At 41.7% G+C, this 15,074-nt stretch overlaps 1 protein-coding gene across 1 annotated transcript in view; it reads right to left on the bottom strand.

The window, feature by feature from the left end:
- Nucleotides 1-522: 522 nt before the first annotated feature.
- The window catches only part of CPO (carboxypeptidase O), a 31,896-nt gene continuing 17,344 nt past the window's right edge, over nucleotides 523-15,074 (bottom strand). Inside the window, exons 4-9 of the mRNA XM_019985392.2 lie at nucleotides 13,390-13,494; nucleotides 12,168-12,278; nucleotides 10,672-10,762; nucleotides 7,750-7,952; nucleotides 1,660-1,744; nucleotides 523-848 (exon numbers count right to left, since the gene is read on the bottom strand). Of these exons, the coding sequence (XP_019840951.2) occupies nucleotides 586-848; nucleotides 1,660-1,744; nucleotides 7,750-7,952; nucleotides 10,672-10,762; nucleotides 12,168-12,278; nucleotides 13,390-13,494 (858 nt within the window). The 3' untranslated portion in view covers nucleotides 523-585. The remainder of the gene's footprint in view (nucleotides 849-1,659; nucleotides 1,745-7,749; nucleotides 7,953-10,671; nucleotides 10,763-12,167; nucleotides 12,279-13,389; nucleotides 13,495-15,074) is intronic.

The following is a 15,074-nucleotide window of genomic DNA, read 5'->3' as shown; positions in this document are numbered from 1 at the left end:
CTGCAGTCCATGGTGTCGCTAAGAGTCAGACAGGACTGAGCGACTTCACTCTCACTTTTCACTTTCCTGCATTGGAGAAGGAAATGGCAACCCACTCCAGTGTTCTTGCCTGGAGAATCCCAGGGACGGGGGAGCCTGGTGGGCTGACGTCTATGGGGTCGCACAGAGTCGGACACGACCAAAGTGACTTAGCAGTAGCAGCAGCTGGTGAAGAATCTGCCTGCAATGCAGGAGACCTGGGTTTGATCCCTGGGTTGGGAAGATCCCCTGGAGAAGGGAAAGGCTGCCCACTCCAGTATTCTGGCCTGGAGAATTCCATGGACTGTATAGTCCATGGGGTTGCAAAGGGTTGGACCCAACTGAGTGACTTTCACTTGTAGCATTACTGTACCAATAACTAATATTATACTCTTTTAGAATTAATAAAAATCATCTACAGCAGAACAAACATGAAAATACAAAGATGATTCATCTTTATTGAAAGTATTTCTAGTTAAATTATTTGATTTCTCCATAGTTGCAAAAGCACCTGTTGGGCAGCCATATCCATGTCACTGGGGCCGAGCAGGTCTGGGTAGGATGCACTTAGAGAAGAGACATGAAGGACATCAGCAAGCCCAGCACCAGAGCAGTAGATTTTGCCTTTCTGGCACTGTTTGTGTACCAGTACTTCTCATATACATCATCTAGGACTGAAAGCACAGCCTCCATGGTTTCCTCACAAGTGGCCTGAATCTGAGTTTCTGGCAGGACAAATCCATAGGTACCATTGTCCCTCAGTTCAAATGTGTATGAAAAGGGGATCCCAATGTCCCGAGCCCAGTCTCTTGAGGATCCTGATGTAGCATCTACAAATAAAACATGGAGGCAGAGTTAGAAGTTACCCTTGGAAAAGATAGATTTCTATAGGGACATTTAAGGGACTAAAGGTTCAGCCTAGCAAAATCAACTCTTTCATATTAGGATCTATGGACAGCTGCCTTCTTCCTCTCTTTGATATTTTCGGCTTTTGTCTCCACTTACCATCCCCACGATACCTGGCATTATGCCTGGCACCTAACAGAGGTTTGGTTAAAATTTCTCAGCTGAATCAAAGAAAAGACAATCTGATATTAGACAGTAAGAGTCAACTGACATATCAAGGACAGAAACAAAATGACCTATAGGAAAAATATTCGGAGAATACATCTTGTTGGTTCTTCAGTGTTTGGAGGGGGTGGTAGCTGGGGATTGGGAAAGCAATGCACTGTTCTTTCAAGTAAATTGTTTTTTTAAAAAAAACTCCAAGCCCCACCTCTTTTGCTTTCTTAACCTGATAGTCCTCTGGGAACTAAATCAACTGATCAAGGATCACTGGAAACGGTCTTTCCTATTAACTCCTGTACCTTCTCATGGCTAGCTCTTTATAACTGAAGCCAGAGGGAGTACTGATCTGAACCAGTGTATTTTTTACTTTTAGTTAGCTTGCACCTTATCCCTAGAGAACACAATTCTGGATTTGTACAGCCTGCCTTTTATCCTTGATCATTTTGATTTGTACAACTTCCTGTTGATCCATGGAACACTTTTATCCTGTCCACCACACCCCACTCCAAAGTCCACTGATTTCTTTTGTGCCTTAGATACTATTGAAGAAGTTAAAAAAAAAAAGATACTTACATAAAATATCTGCACTCGATCCAACTCTATAATTGGTTCCATGCTTTGCTTTCAATGCATTTGCTGCCTTCTGTCCAACTTGGATCTGTAGGTGGGAAATGCAGAGACAGATATCTGGTGTTAAAAATAAATCTAACAATCCAGAGTGTTTGCTATTTTGTCCAAATCCATCCTCTGAGTTCCAGACTATCTTTCTAACTTCCCACTGAACACCTATACCTGGGTCATCTGCTGATACTTCAGACTCAACATACTCAAATCCAGTTTCATCATTTCCTCCACTAATAAGGCTGTTTTGATTTTCATCATTCTGTCTTATCACGTGCCCCATATGTAAATTCCGACAATCATCTTTGACTCTTCTCTCAAATAATGACCAAGTTGCATTTCTAACATCATCACTCTATTTCAGTTTTATTAACTCTGAAATGGACTGTTGTCATCTTCTAATAAGTTTTCCTTCCTCTTACCAATCCTTAATCCCAGCGGATCTTCTGACTTCAGGGTGAGCTTTTGTAGAGCAGGACTGTGATCATGGTCCTGCTGAAAACCCTCACTGACTCTTGGTTTCCCACTGCGTTAGGGTACACTGCTCAGTGTAGTATTTAAGATTCTCTACAATAAGGACCTAACCCACCTTTCCAGCATCATATTTTCTTGATCCTACCCTAGATTATAGTCAAACTCCAGTTCTCCCACAGTTCCCCAGATGTGCCCCATGTTCTTCAGCCTCTCTGCCTTTTCTTAAGATATGCCCTCTACCTGGGATGTCTCATTTCTTTGTTGAAATTCTGCACCACCTCAAAACCTTCTCAAATGCCAAGTTCTCTTGAGTACCGTGACTAGATTATATCTCCTCACTTTTTTTTTTCTTACATAGCCCTTTCTTCATACTCCTCTTATTGCTTCCCTCTTATTTTTCTTTAAAGGTATTTGATATTTATCTTTCACAAGCTCATAGATTTTCAGAACAGGAAATGACACCCTTCTCTGTACCTATCACCATGTCACCTGACTGCACTGGAAACCCTTCAGAACTAGATGATGTCTAAGGTCTCAGCCTTGCTCTCTGAAGACCCTTTCCTGAGATCAGAAACACTAACTGAAGTCTAACTGTATTGGCTATGTTTATTGACCATGCAATAAATCTCCTTTCATACCCTATGGACAGTCTAAGTATTCCCCACCCTAGATTCCCTAGTGCTATATTCTAGCCACCTGATGACTTACACCACTACTTCCCCTTGGGTTCTACACAAGACACCATGAAAATCCCCTTAGCCACCACCTGCCTGGATCCACCATTCCTTCACCCCTTAGGGCAGCCAGACTACACTTTCAGGAGCATCAGTTCCCGACTTCTTCCCTTGATCAGTGACAGATCTTATTTTAGATTCTGTTTTTGTTTTTTTTTGTTTTTTTTTCCTGCTCCTGTACTGCCCCACTGAATCCTAATGTGTGACAGTGTGGTCTTTGGGTAGAGTGGATTTAGGCACAGTGACATTCAAAACGAAAAGCAGGAGAGGTAATAAGTGGTGGGAGGGTTCCATGCAACAGTGGTAGGACTTAGAACTTTAAATTGAACATATTTGCAAGCTTTTTGCCTCCTCTCCACTCACTACTGAGTTTTACATTCTCTCTCTCTTCCTGAAAGATTATACATCTGCCCTAGTTCCTGGTTCCTAGTTCCTGTTCCTGTGTCCAGAACTGAAATGATGGGTAGGAAGGGTTAAATAAGTGCAAGGAATAAATCTGGTTTTAATCACTTACACTGGAAAGAAGTTGTTGTTTTTGTTATTCAATCGCTAAATCATATATGACTCTTTGTGACCCACCAGGCTCCTCTGTCCATGGGATTTCCCAGGCAAGAATACTGGAGTGGATTGCCATTTCCTTCTCCAGGGGATCTCCCTGACCCGGGGATTGGACACTTGTCTCCTTCATTGGGCAGGCAGGTTCTTTACCACTGAGCCACCAGAGAAGCCTCTGGAAAGGGGTACAAGAGCTGTCTGCAGAAAGAAGAGGAAATTATAAGAAGGAGAAGAGAGTCAGGGAGGGGATTTCTGGAGAGAAAAAATCCATTAAGGAAATCAGAAAGAAGAGTAGAGAGAAAGGAAGGATTCAGAATAGTTGCCGTGTGTGAGTGAAATTAAAACACGCACCCTGGAGAAAGAGTTGCTAAAATTTAGCAGCTCACTCCTTTGTCTAGTTCTTTGGGAGTCTCTAGTAGAGATATAAATTGCTTTTAATTATTCTTAATTCCCATGTGTATCTGTATTTCTTTGAATGAAACTCTGCTAACTTGTCCATGTGGGGTCTTAACCGTTATTTGGTTTGCATGAAGCAGCTCCAGGCTATATTTTCTATTCAGATAGGTTCTTGCACTCATTTTTTATTTCTTGAAACTCACTCCAGATCAAGATTCTTTCTTCTTATGGCCAAACTTAATTTTATATAGTTCCCTCTCCTTAAATCCTGCCTATTGGGTGGGAAAGAGTCTTTCCAGTTTCCTTTTCTTTCTTGACAAAAGAACTTGTGATTTCTGCCTCCTTTCAACACTATACTGCAAGGCCATAGAGAGCCAATTTCTCTGCTATCCTTCTTCTCAGCCTTAAGGTTCCTTCTAGTCAAAATAATAAAAAATCTCTTTGCTAGTAGTGTGTAATTTACATTGTTAAAGACCTCATGCATGCTTAATAACTTCTTTCCTGGGCCCAGAAAGTTTCCTATAGGCATATATTCACGGGCAAGTACTCAACAAGATTGATTAAGGCCCTGGCATCTGTGTGGGAGGATAGAGCTTGGAATGGGATACAGGGGTTGATGTGGAAAGAGTTCAGATGGAAAGAATGTCAGCATTTGAAACATTAGACTTCTTATAGCTATTCTAATTTCCAGAGAAGTTTCGAATGAGGCTATATATAGTTCTATTTCCCCTACTTAGTGATTGCCAAGTTGTCTATCACGCAGTATAATATTTATCATGATTTATACAAATTTTTCATTTTGTAAATACATAGAGATTAATTACTAGTCTCTGGTGGTTGTAAATATACCAGAAATGGAAAACTCCTGAAACAGTTGGTGTGATTCTGTCTTTGTGTGCTCTATCAAAGCTTACCACTGAGAACCTAAAAACACTGCTAACTAGCTTCAATGAGTTTGACACATGGTGGTAACATTTTCAGTCTTTTTATGGAGAAGTCTTAGTGATGAATGTTATGCTAACTTTTCAACACCTGATACTGTAAGAGACACAGAATTGAAGCAATCTTTGTCAATTCAATTTTTCAATCTCTACATAGAGTATTAAGGATTGCCAGTAATTCTCATCTTAGAGTTCCACCTTCCATTAGTGGTAAAGTCAGTACTCACTCTGTGGTCAGAGGGTTCTAAGGAGACAGCCCTCAGTAGCCCAAGACCCTGTGACCTTTGAATGCAAACCTTGCAACATGGCGATGTAGTATCTGTTTTCCTGGACTAAAAAAGGGAATGAAATTACCTAGAAAAATACTGGGATATATGAGCCTCTTTTTTTTTTTTTTTGCTGGTAGAAGACCTGTCCCATCAAAGATCTATAATGGCCTGTCTGTGGTGGTTCATTTGTATTTGTCATAGAATCCTTTAAGCAGAAATCAAACACGCATGGCGAGATGGTTGGATAGTATCATTGACTCAATGGACATGAGTTTGAGCAAACTCTGGGAGATAGTGAAGGACGGGGAAGCCTGGAGTCATCCATGGGGTCACAAAGAGTCAGAAACAACTGAGCGACTGAACAACAACAACAATGGCAAATATCACAGGAACTGGGAGATAAGGAGGGGTCTGGGCTTCTTGACTGAAATCCCTGTTTCAGTACATTACTGAAGAAATAGAATTTCTGGGGTACAGAAATGAGGAGAATATAGGACACAGTGGCCCAGGCATCAAAGTCAATGACAGCTTCCAGAAGTTGCAGACCCTTCTTACATGGAGAGGAGAGGCAGTGTCTGGTGGCCTGATAAATGTGACGCTTGGAATCTGAAGACGTGAGCTCCAACCCAGACTCCACCATTTACCATCTACAGGGATTTTAGAAATACTATTAACTCAAGGTCTTAACTTCTGCATCTCCAAAGTGAGCTTACTATATTGTCATGAGGATCAGATAAGGGCCATAAAATCTCCTTGTAATTTTTAAAGTTCTAGGTAAATGTTATTTCTACCTTGTACAAAATAATCAGGTAGTACAAATGCCCAAAAACAACTGTGGAAAGACACTTGGGTACTATTGGATATTTTTGACTCCTGGAGGAGGTATTCCCCTCAGCAAAGATCTATAGTGGTTTTTCTTTTAGTGCCCAGACATGTGTTTTATAAGTGATGTTCCAGGGGGAGAGAGACAAGAGGAAATGACAGAGTCAATAGGCCACCCACCTTCTGTGATCTTAAGAACAGAGCAAGCCAGGCCCCTGTCCAGCCCAGCATTTGTTGATAATGAGAAACTTGTTTAAAAAATATTTTTAAAGGGTATACAGAAAATAACAAGTGTTGGTGAAAATGTGGAGAAATTGGAACTCTTATTCACTATTGGAGGGAATGGAAAATGGTGTACTTGCTCTGGAAATGATGATTCCTCAAAAAGTTGAAGATAGAATTACAACACGATTCAGCAGTTCTACTTCTGGATGTGCCATGTGCTCAGTCATGTCTGACTCTTTGCGACCCCATGGATTGTAGCCTGCCAGGCTCCTCTGTCCATGGAGTTTTCCAGGCAAGAATACTAGAGAAGGTTGCCATTTTCTCCTCCAGGGGATCTTCCTGATCCAGGGATCGAAAATGTATCTCCTGTGTCTCCTGCATTGCGGGCAGATTCTGAATGGAAAGCAGGGTCTCAAGGAGATATTTGTACACTTGTGTTCATAGCTGCATTATTTGCAATAGGTAAAAGATGGAAACAATTCAATTGCCCATTGATTGATGAATGGGTAAAGAAAATGTGGTACATACATACAATGGAATATTATTTAGCCTTGAAAAAAGAACTTCTGATACATGGTACAACGTGTATGAAGCTTGAAGATATTATGCTAAGTGAAATAATCCAGTTACCAAAAGGACAGGTGCTGTAAGATTCCACTTATATGAGCTACCTAGAGTAGTCAAACTCAGGAGGCAGAGAGTAGAAGGGTGGGTGCCAGAGACAAGGTGGGTGGGTCCAGAGTTGTTGTTTGACAGGTAGAGATATTTGATGATGCAAGGTGAAAGTTTTGAAGATTGGTTGCACAATAATGTGAATATATGTAACTACTGACCTGTCTACCTAAAAATGGTTAAGATAGTAAATTTTATATCGATTCTACCACAATTAAAAGTTGAAAAAATAAATTTTAGGAAAAGATAACAAATACTACAACAATTCTAAATTGACCCTTTCTTTGACTTATGTCTATTGTTCTCAGGTTCACAAAAGGGCAAGAGCCCAGTACTTTCCAGCAATTCTGCCCATCAGGGCTTGGGTAAACAGAGCTTCAGAAAAGGACCCCAGATAAGACAAAGCAGAATTTCCCTGCCCCGGTTTGAATTCCACTGGCACTTCCCCTTACAAATATTCCTAGGCAAAAACTAGAGGCAGAGTTCAGAGGGAAATAAAGCATTGTGTTGAGCAGAGAAGAGAGCAGATATTATTTAGCCATGTTATTTTAGATATGCCATATTCCACTAACAGCTGGCAAGTTCTTTAAAGCACGGTTCAGAAGCTATAATTGCTGAACTGAGCTTCAAGAGAATTTACAGAAATGAAAGCACATTCCTACAGATTATTAACATAATCATCTCATTTATATTATACACGAATACCTAAGATGTCTCCCAACTTGACACTTTTCGAAACAGGTAGTTAATTAACGTAGGTAAAGCAGCATTTAACCTGAAGTCTTCCCAGCAGGCGTCTGGCAAGGTGAGAAAAGCGGGAGAAAGAAAATAAGGAAAAGCAGAGGGAACAAAAGCAGGGCTGGAGCCAAAATCCTATTAAAGGAAACGAGGGGGTAAAGGAAGGCAGAGTCCTACTGAGGCCTCTCAGGGCTCCGGCACTGTGTATGGGCTTACCAATTCCTCATGGTTATTTGATTTATTTTTGGTGTAGCCATAAGGCACGAGAATGAGCTGTCCATAAGAGTGCATGGTCAGGAAGCAGGCAATGTTCTCCTTCTTGCTCTCGATAAAGCTGGAAACAGCTTTCGTCTCTGGTTCAGACATGGGTCCTGTTCCACAAAACGTTAAACTTTCACAGTTGTGAGATGCACCGATACCTGAAATATACAGGAAACCCCAAGGAAGGCATCATGGTCTCCATTTAGCACCAACTTGGGTGGGGGTTGAGATCGGGGGGTGGGTTGCGAGGATTCACTCTTACTCAGGGCATCTGTGGGTGGAATCAAGGCTTGCCTTTGCTTGTCTAAGTTTGTCCTGGTTAAATGTCATTTAAGGAGGAGCACAGAAAGGCAGGAGGGCTGATGTTCAGATTTAGAAACAAACTCCCTGCTTATGTGGCTGGGGAAGGAAGATGCAAAAAGGAAAAGCATTTTCAGCAATCTTTCACTTAAATTTTTGGGGCCCCTGAAACGAATGCTTGGGAACCAGTTCTTGGGTTCCAGGGTCAGCCTCTGTCATAGTCTTATTGTCCTAAGTGTCTCTCTTGCTGTTTTACTGGCATGAGTCTCTCTAGAGCTATTTTGCAAGGATAGAAAAACAGCTATTTTCAGTCAGTTGTCTTCACCAGTAATAATAAGGACCATCAACAGAGTACCTTTTCCATGCTGGGCACTGTGCTCAGCCCCTCCTGTGAGACATCTGAGAAATGGGATATTTCCTGCCATATCAGTAAACAAGGATATCATCAGATCAGATCAGTCTCTCAGTCGTGTCCAACTCTTTGCGACCCCATGAATCGCAGCACGCCAGGCCTCCCTGTCCATCACCAACTCCCGGAGTTCACTCAGACTCATGTCCGTCGAGTCAGTGATGCCATCCAGCCATCCTCTGTCGTCCCCTTCTCCTCTTGCCCCCAATCCCTCCCAGCATCAGAGTCTTTTCCAGTGAGTCAACTCTTCGCATGAGGTGGCCAAAGTACTGGAGTTTCAGCTTTAGCATCATTCCTTCCAAAGAAATCCCAGGGCCGACCTCATAGTCATCACCAATTGCAGCCCTTCAGTGTGAGCTGAGCCCTGGGGGAACTCGGGAAGGAGAAGAATACTTGCCATCTAGCAGCCATCAAAATGCAGCCACTCTCTGCAGTGAGCCCCAAGGAAGTTCAGGAGGTGAAAAACAGACAATACTGGCCCCAGATAGCTGAGGTGCATATCAAAGGAATGGTTTCAGTCCAGACTCTTGCATCTTCCCATACATAGAAAGGGTTAAATTCCTTATCTTGGTATATCTGTTTTCTTTCATTAACAATAATTTTTGACCTTCAGACCACCTGCTATTTATTGCGAAACTCTACATAAACCTGGCTTTCCCCCTCACCTGCTCAGAGTAGCTCTCTCAAGGTCACTTCATACACTGTCTCCCAAGCTTGAAGTCCTAAAAATTCTCACCGAATAAAACATAATCCTCAACTTTTAGGTTGTGAATATTTTTCAAGTTGATACATCTCATTGAATCCCCACGACAACCTCCTGATAAGATGGTATTATGTTGAGCCACATTTTTTAAAAAAAGAGAAAACTAAAGCCGAGAGAGCAATTTTTCCAAGATCACACACACAGCCACCGAATCTGAACCTTTGTCATTTGGTTTTTAACCAGACTGCTCTTATCCATCCTTATTTCTATTTGCTTCCAATCTATTGAGTCTGTTCAGATTCAGAAACATGAAAATGCCTTGATGAGAAGAAAATGTTTGTTTTGTTCTGCCCTCATGTTGTAAAAAATATCTGCAAGGATAATTCTCTGACTTTTCTTTATACCAATTCCTAAAGAGATCCTTGATGAAAGTGAAAAGGGAGAGTGAAGAAGCTGGCTTAAAATTCCACATTAAAAACTAAGATCATGTCATCTGGCCCCATCACTTCATGGCAAATAGTTGGGGAAACAATGGGAACAGGGACACACATTTTCTTGGGCTTCAAAATCACTATGGATGCTGACTGCAGCCATGAAATTAAAAGACACTTGCTCCTGGGAAGAAAAGGTATAACAAACCCAGACAGTGTATTAAAAAGCAGAGACATCACTTTGTCAACAAAGGTCCATATAGTCAAAGCTGTGGTTTTTCCAGTAGTCATGTACAGATGTGAGAGTTGGACCATAAAGAAGGCTGAGCACCAAAGAATTGATGCATTCAAATTGTGGTGCTGGAGAAGACTCTTGAGAGTTCCTTGGACAGCAAGGAGATTAAACCAGTCAATTCTAAAGGAAACAAATCCTGAATATTCATTGGAAGGACTGATGCTGAAGCTGAAGCCCAATACTTTGGCCACCTGATGTGAAGAGCTGACTCATTGGAAAAGACTCTGATGCTAGGAAAGACCAAGGGCAGGAGGGGAAGCGGGCAACAGAGGATGAGATGGTTGGGTGGCATCATTGACTCAATGGACATGTGTTTGAACAAACTCTGGGAGATAGTGAAGGTCATGGAAGCCTGGCATGCTGCAGTCCATGGGGTCACAAAGAGTCAGACATGACTTAGTGACTGAACGATATATTTTTAAAAAGAGTGATGAGTTTCAAATATATGCACACTGATCAAAGTCATCGTTGCCCTTTTTTAGGCAATCTCACTTGAAAAGAGTCCTGCATATGAGTGTTGCTGTTCTTATTGCATAGATAATATCATCTCTTTAGACAGAGTAACACCGACCAGGAAGTCCAGAAAGCTATACAATATTAGATGTTTATTTCAAAAGTTGCATATATAAATAGTACTAACTCTAGTAATGCACCTCTTTCCTAGCTTCTCTGCTCCATTTTTTTTGCTTTTTGTTATTCATCTACTTACTAATGATGTACTTAGTAAGCATGTACTTACTACACCAGGATGCATCAAAGTTTCGATTGAGATCTGTTCCAAAACATGTGCCATTATTATGGGATGAACGAGACTTCCTCCAAAGCCGATCCTGTAACAGGGAAACAAACAGGGATGTTGTCATTCTAAGGTCTCATAAATCACAGTGTTAGTGATGATGGTGGTCCTTGAACATGAAAAATAGTTCCTAGGACTGTCTGGAAGAACCTGCCTCAACATTATGAAGCTAGTGCATTTAATTTTTAGTCCCCCAGATGGGTTAGTAACCCCCAATAACAGGAACATCTGTACAACCCTAAGTGCACATGTGTGTAAACCATCACTTTGGAGGGGTAATTTGGCCTCTCCCTCATGGGCAGATTAATAGTGCCTGGTGGATGTGATCTGCTTAATCAGGAAAAGCTTCAGAGTCATTTTTTTTAGGTTCAAGTGATAAAGAATGAAAGAGAAATGGCTTGGCAGATGGAAAAAGGCTCTTGCAGGTGCATCAGAGATGGTTTGTGCACATTTCTGGAAGCAGACAACTGATGAGTAGAGATAGGGATAAAGACATGTTTCACCAGACAAGCTGGAAGGGAAGGGCTTGATTCATACTGGGCCAGAGAGGCCGTTACAGAGAAAGGGGTCCCTTGAAGGTCTGGGGGAGCTGGAAGAAGTGGGAGGAATGAATACTCCTTAGAAACAGGGCTCTGACGTCTGGAGCGGTATGCTTTAGAAACATTTTAAAAGAGGAAGTTGTCTATTAAATAAAAATCTTGGATTTCCCTGGTGGTGTAGAGGATATAAATCCGCTTGTCGATGCAGGTTTCAATCCCTGGTCAGGAAGACCCCCACATGCTACAGAACAACTAAGCCTGTGCTCCACAGCTACTGAGCCTGTGCACCCTTGAGTCTGTGCTTGGCAGCAGAAGAAGCCCCCGCAATGAGAAGTCCACACACAGCAACGAAGAGTACCCCAAGCTTACTGCAACTAGAGAAAGCCTGCACAAAGCAACAAAGACCCAATGCAGCCAAAAAAAAAAAAAAAAGATAATTTTATGAGATGTTCCCCTGTCCACAACTCCATATGCATGACCACCATGGAAAAATAAAGGTTGGGTTAGAATTTATAGATTATTTGTGCCACTCATGTTTCAAGAACTGATTTAAGGATACACAGTAGTGTAGGAATTTTATACCAACATAATCCTTATCAGGTGACAGGCAATCCACAAATGTTAAAGAGATGGGGTTGAAGAAAATTAAGTCTGGCTGAAACACTGGGAATAAGTCAAAAACAAACAAACAAAAATGTTCAAAAAAGGCCTTCAGCCTCCTTGATCCTAAACTTAACTTAGATTGTTGACTTAAAAATGTGGATTTTAATTCCAAATGAGGTTTCCTCCTTTAAATGACCACAAAACATTTTTATAGTTGCAGTGACTGAAGTCAGAAAATGAACCTGAATCAATATCTAGTTCGTGAACCCATCCCAGGACCAAACTCAATGTACTCACAGTCGTCCAAGTGTAGATGTAACCATCTATGTTAAGAACCGGAAGCACGTAGAAGTCCAGGTTTTTAAGGAGCCTTCTTATCCTTGAGTTGTCTTCATAGTTCTGTAGAATCTGGACATTTGATAGAAAAATGTTTGGAATGATCCTGGGAAGAGGTCTTTTCTCTCAATTTTCTGACAATTTCAGCTTAATCATAGGAGGTGAGTGTACACTGGCCTTTGCCCATCAATCCTGCCTCAACTGTCCTGTTCAATGTGTGGTCTTTCTGAAACCTCTGCACATATCAGAATCACCTGGAGGCTGGCTTGTTAACATACTGCCCACCTGGCTATACAGCCCCCATCTCCACCCCTAGCCCCAATTCACTAGGTATGAGGTAGTGAGGTGGAAACCCAGAATTTGCATTTTGAACAAGTTCCCAGTTATGTTGATGCTGTGGGTCTAGGAACTACACTTTGAGAACTACTCCTTGTGGATGTCATCCTGTTTGGGCTTCTGAAAAGGCTTGACACAAAAGTATCTTATATTAATTTTAAAGTCTTATTCCCTAAGGAGGGGTATAGGTAATATGTGAGAATTCACGGTGCCAGGTATTGATAGTTTCTGTGTTAATCTCTTAATCCACACAACAGGCACTGAAGTAGTCATTTCATACACCTTTTGCAGGTGAAAAACTAGGGGTCCTGGTGTTAGAAATTGTGCACCAGACTATTAGAAAGAGATGGCTCTGGGATTCAAATTCATCTCTGACTCCCAAGATATATTTTCTTCTCCATTTAGATTTGCTTACCTTCCAATAAAAATGATTTTGGGTGCACTAAAAAGACACCAGAACATCTAACTCAGTTTTCAGTGAACCTACTTATGAATTCCATTCACTTTGAGGTGAAGGAGCAGCTCAGTGGAGAGCTGCCTTGCCAACATGTGAAAAGAAACGTGCTCTCCAAATAGCCGAGACGTGACAGGTGTTTTGTAGGGTAGTTAACCACCTGGTGTCTCAGACAGTAAAGAATCCGCCTGCTATGTGTGAGACCTGGGTTCAGTCCCTAGGTCAGGAAGATCCCCTAGAGGAGGGCATGGCAACCCACTCCAGTATTCTTGCCTGGAGAATCCCCATGGAAAGAGGAGCCTGGAGGGCTACAGTCCATGGCGTTGCAAAGAGTCAGACATGACTGAGCGACTAAGCACAACTAGCCATTGTGAGAAAGTTAAAAACACTTACTTCTTTCACAAACCACTGGCAGAAAGCAGGGGCAATCCATTCCCTGGCATGAATTCCACAGTCCATCCAGATAATCTTCTTGGGGTTACTGGATGGTTGGCTGATCTGGAGGGGACATTTGTGTTCCATTATCAAATAATTGCTTATGATTGCAAGCCACTGTGAAAAGTTATTAGATCTTTTTTTATTCCCCTAAGGGCACCTGTCTCCCTCCATTCCGTGGTTTCAAGGATGAGGCAAGGCTGCTGGTAAAGACACCCACCAATATGACCCTCCTATAGTTATGAGATGGCTGGATGGCATCACTGACTCAATGGACATGGGTTTGGGTGAACCCCGGGAGTTGGTGATGGACAGGGAGGCCTGGCGTGCTGCAATTCATGGGGCCGCAAAGCATCGGACACGACAGAGCGACTGAACTGAACTGATGGTTACGCTTGCTCTCTTATTTTTCTTAGGACAACTTACTGACTCCCCTGCGTCCCCCACACAAAGCCTGGTCTTCCCTATACCTTAAATTATTCCCTAACTTTAAATAAAGGCCAAAACTTCCAAGCCACAAACTGTGACGCTAAATCTCTATAAACTGTATAAAACCTTCCCACATAGAGTTCACTCAGAGTAAAAAAGTACACAAGTAGTAACATTCAAGAATCAAAAGAACTTAAATTGAATCCCAGTCTACATTTAAGGGCTTCCCCAATGGCTCAGCAGTAAAGAACCCCCCAGCCAATGCAGGAGACATAAGAAATGCCGGATCAATCTCTGGGTTGGGAAGATACCCTTTAGAAGGAAATGGCAACCCGCTCCAGTGTTTCTGCCTAGAAAATCACATGGACAGAGGAGCGGCGGGCTATAGTTCACAGAGTCGCAAAGAGTCAGGCACAACTAAAGTGACTTAACATGCACACATGTACTACATTTAAACTTCTTGAAAACTGAGAAAGGATCCAAATACACAGTGTCCTGCAATGCTTATTAAATTCATTAATTTCCTCTTTCTTTAGAGACTCCTCCAGTCCCAGCTGACCCAGTCTTCTTTCTCCTCTTCCCACTTGTCATTCGTGTCCAGCCTCACTCAAAGCAATAAAGATCCCCTCCTCTTTTGGGGCAATTATGGATTAACCTAGCAATTACAGATCCTCTTTGGTGGAGAAGCTGTGAACATGCCCATGTTTGTAACAGTCACATCTGGTTCTGTTTTGTAAATGTCCTGGACTCTTGTTCATTGAAAGCTCCTGGGAGTTGGACTGATGAAGGTTCTCCCTCTGTATCTACGAGAAAGTTACAAATTTTGAAATATGCGGCTTGAACTCATTATATTCAAGGAATTTTTCCTTTTAGCCTCACCCATTTTCAAAGCTCCTAATGTACCTTTCACCTTAATTCTGTCTTATAATTCCCTCTTTTATGAATATATATATATATATATATATATATATGACCGTAAGTTTACCTTTATTGTCTCCTTATTACATGTCAATTCTCTTTTTTAAAAGATGTCCTGTGCAAAGGATGTTTAGATATCTTCTTGGCTGACTCAGCTCAGCTTGACAGCCTATGGAAAGTCACGTAGGTAGGTGGCCCACGTTTAACATAGCAGTCAACTCCTGGGTAAATTCTGTTTTGAAGTCAATAGACTTCTTTGTAACTGTGAGTAACTATAATTTGAGGATGTGCTTTGC

This window comes from Bos indicus, chromosome 2 (genome assembly GCF_029378745.1).
Source record: "Bos indicus isolate NIAB-ARS_2022 breed Sahiwal x Tharparkar chromosome 2, NIAB-ARS_B.indTharparkar_mat_pri_1.0, whole genome shotgun sequence".
Taxonomy (NCBI): domain Eukaryota; kingdom Metazoa; phylum Chordata; class Mammalia; order Artiodactyla; family Bovidae; genus Bos; species Bos indicus.
Note: the sequence above shows the minus strand (reverse complement) of the source record. Positions and strands in the feature narration are given on the sequence as shown.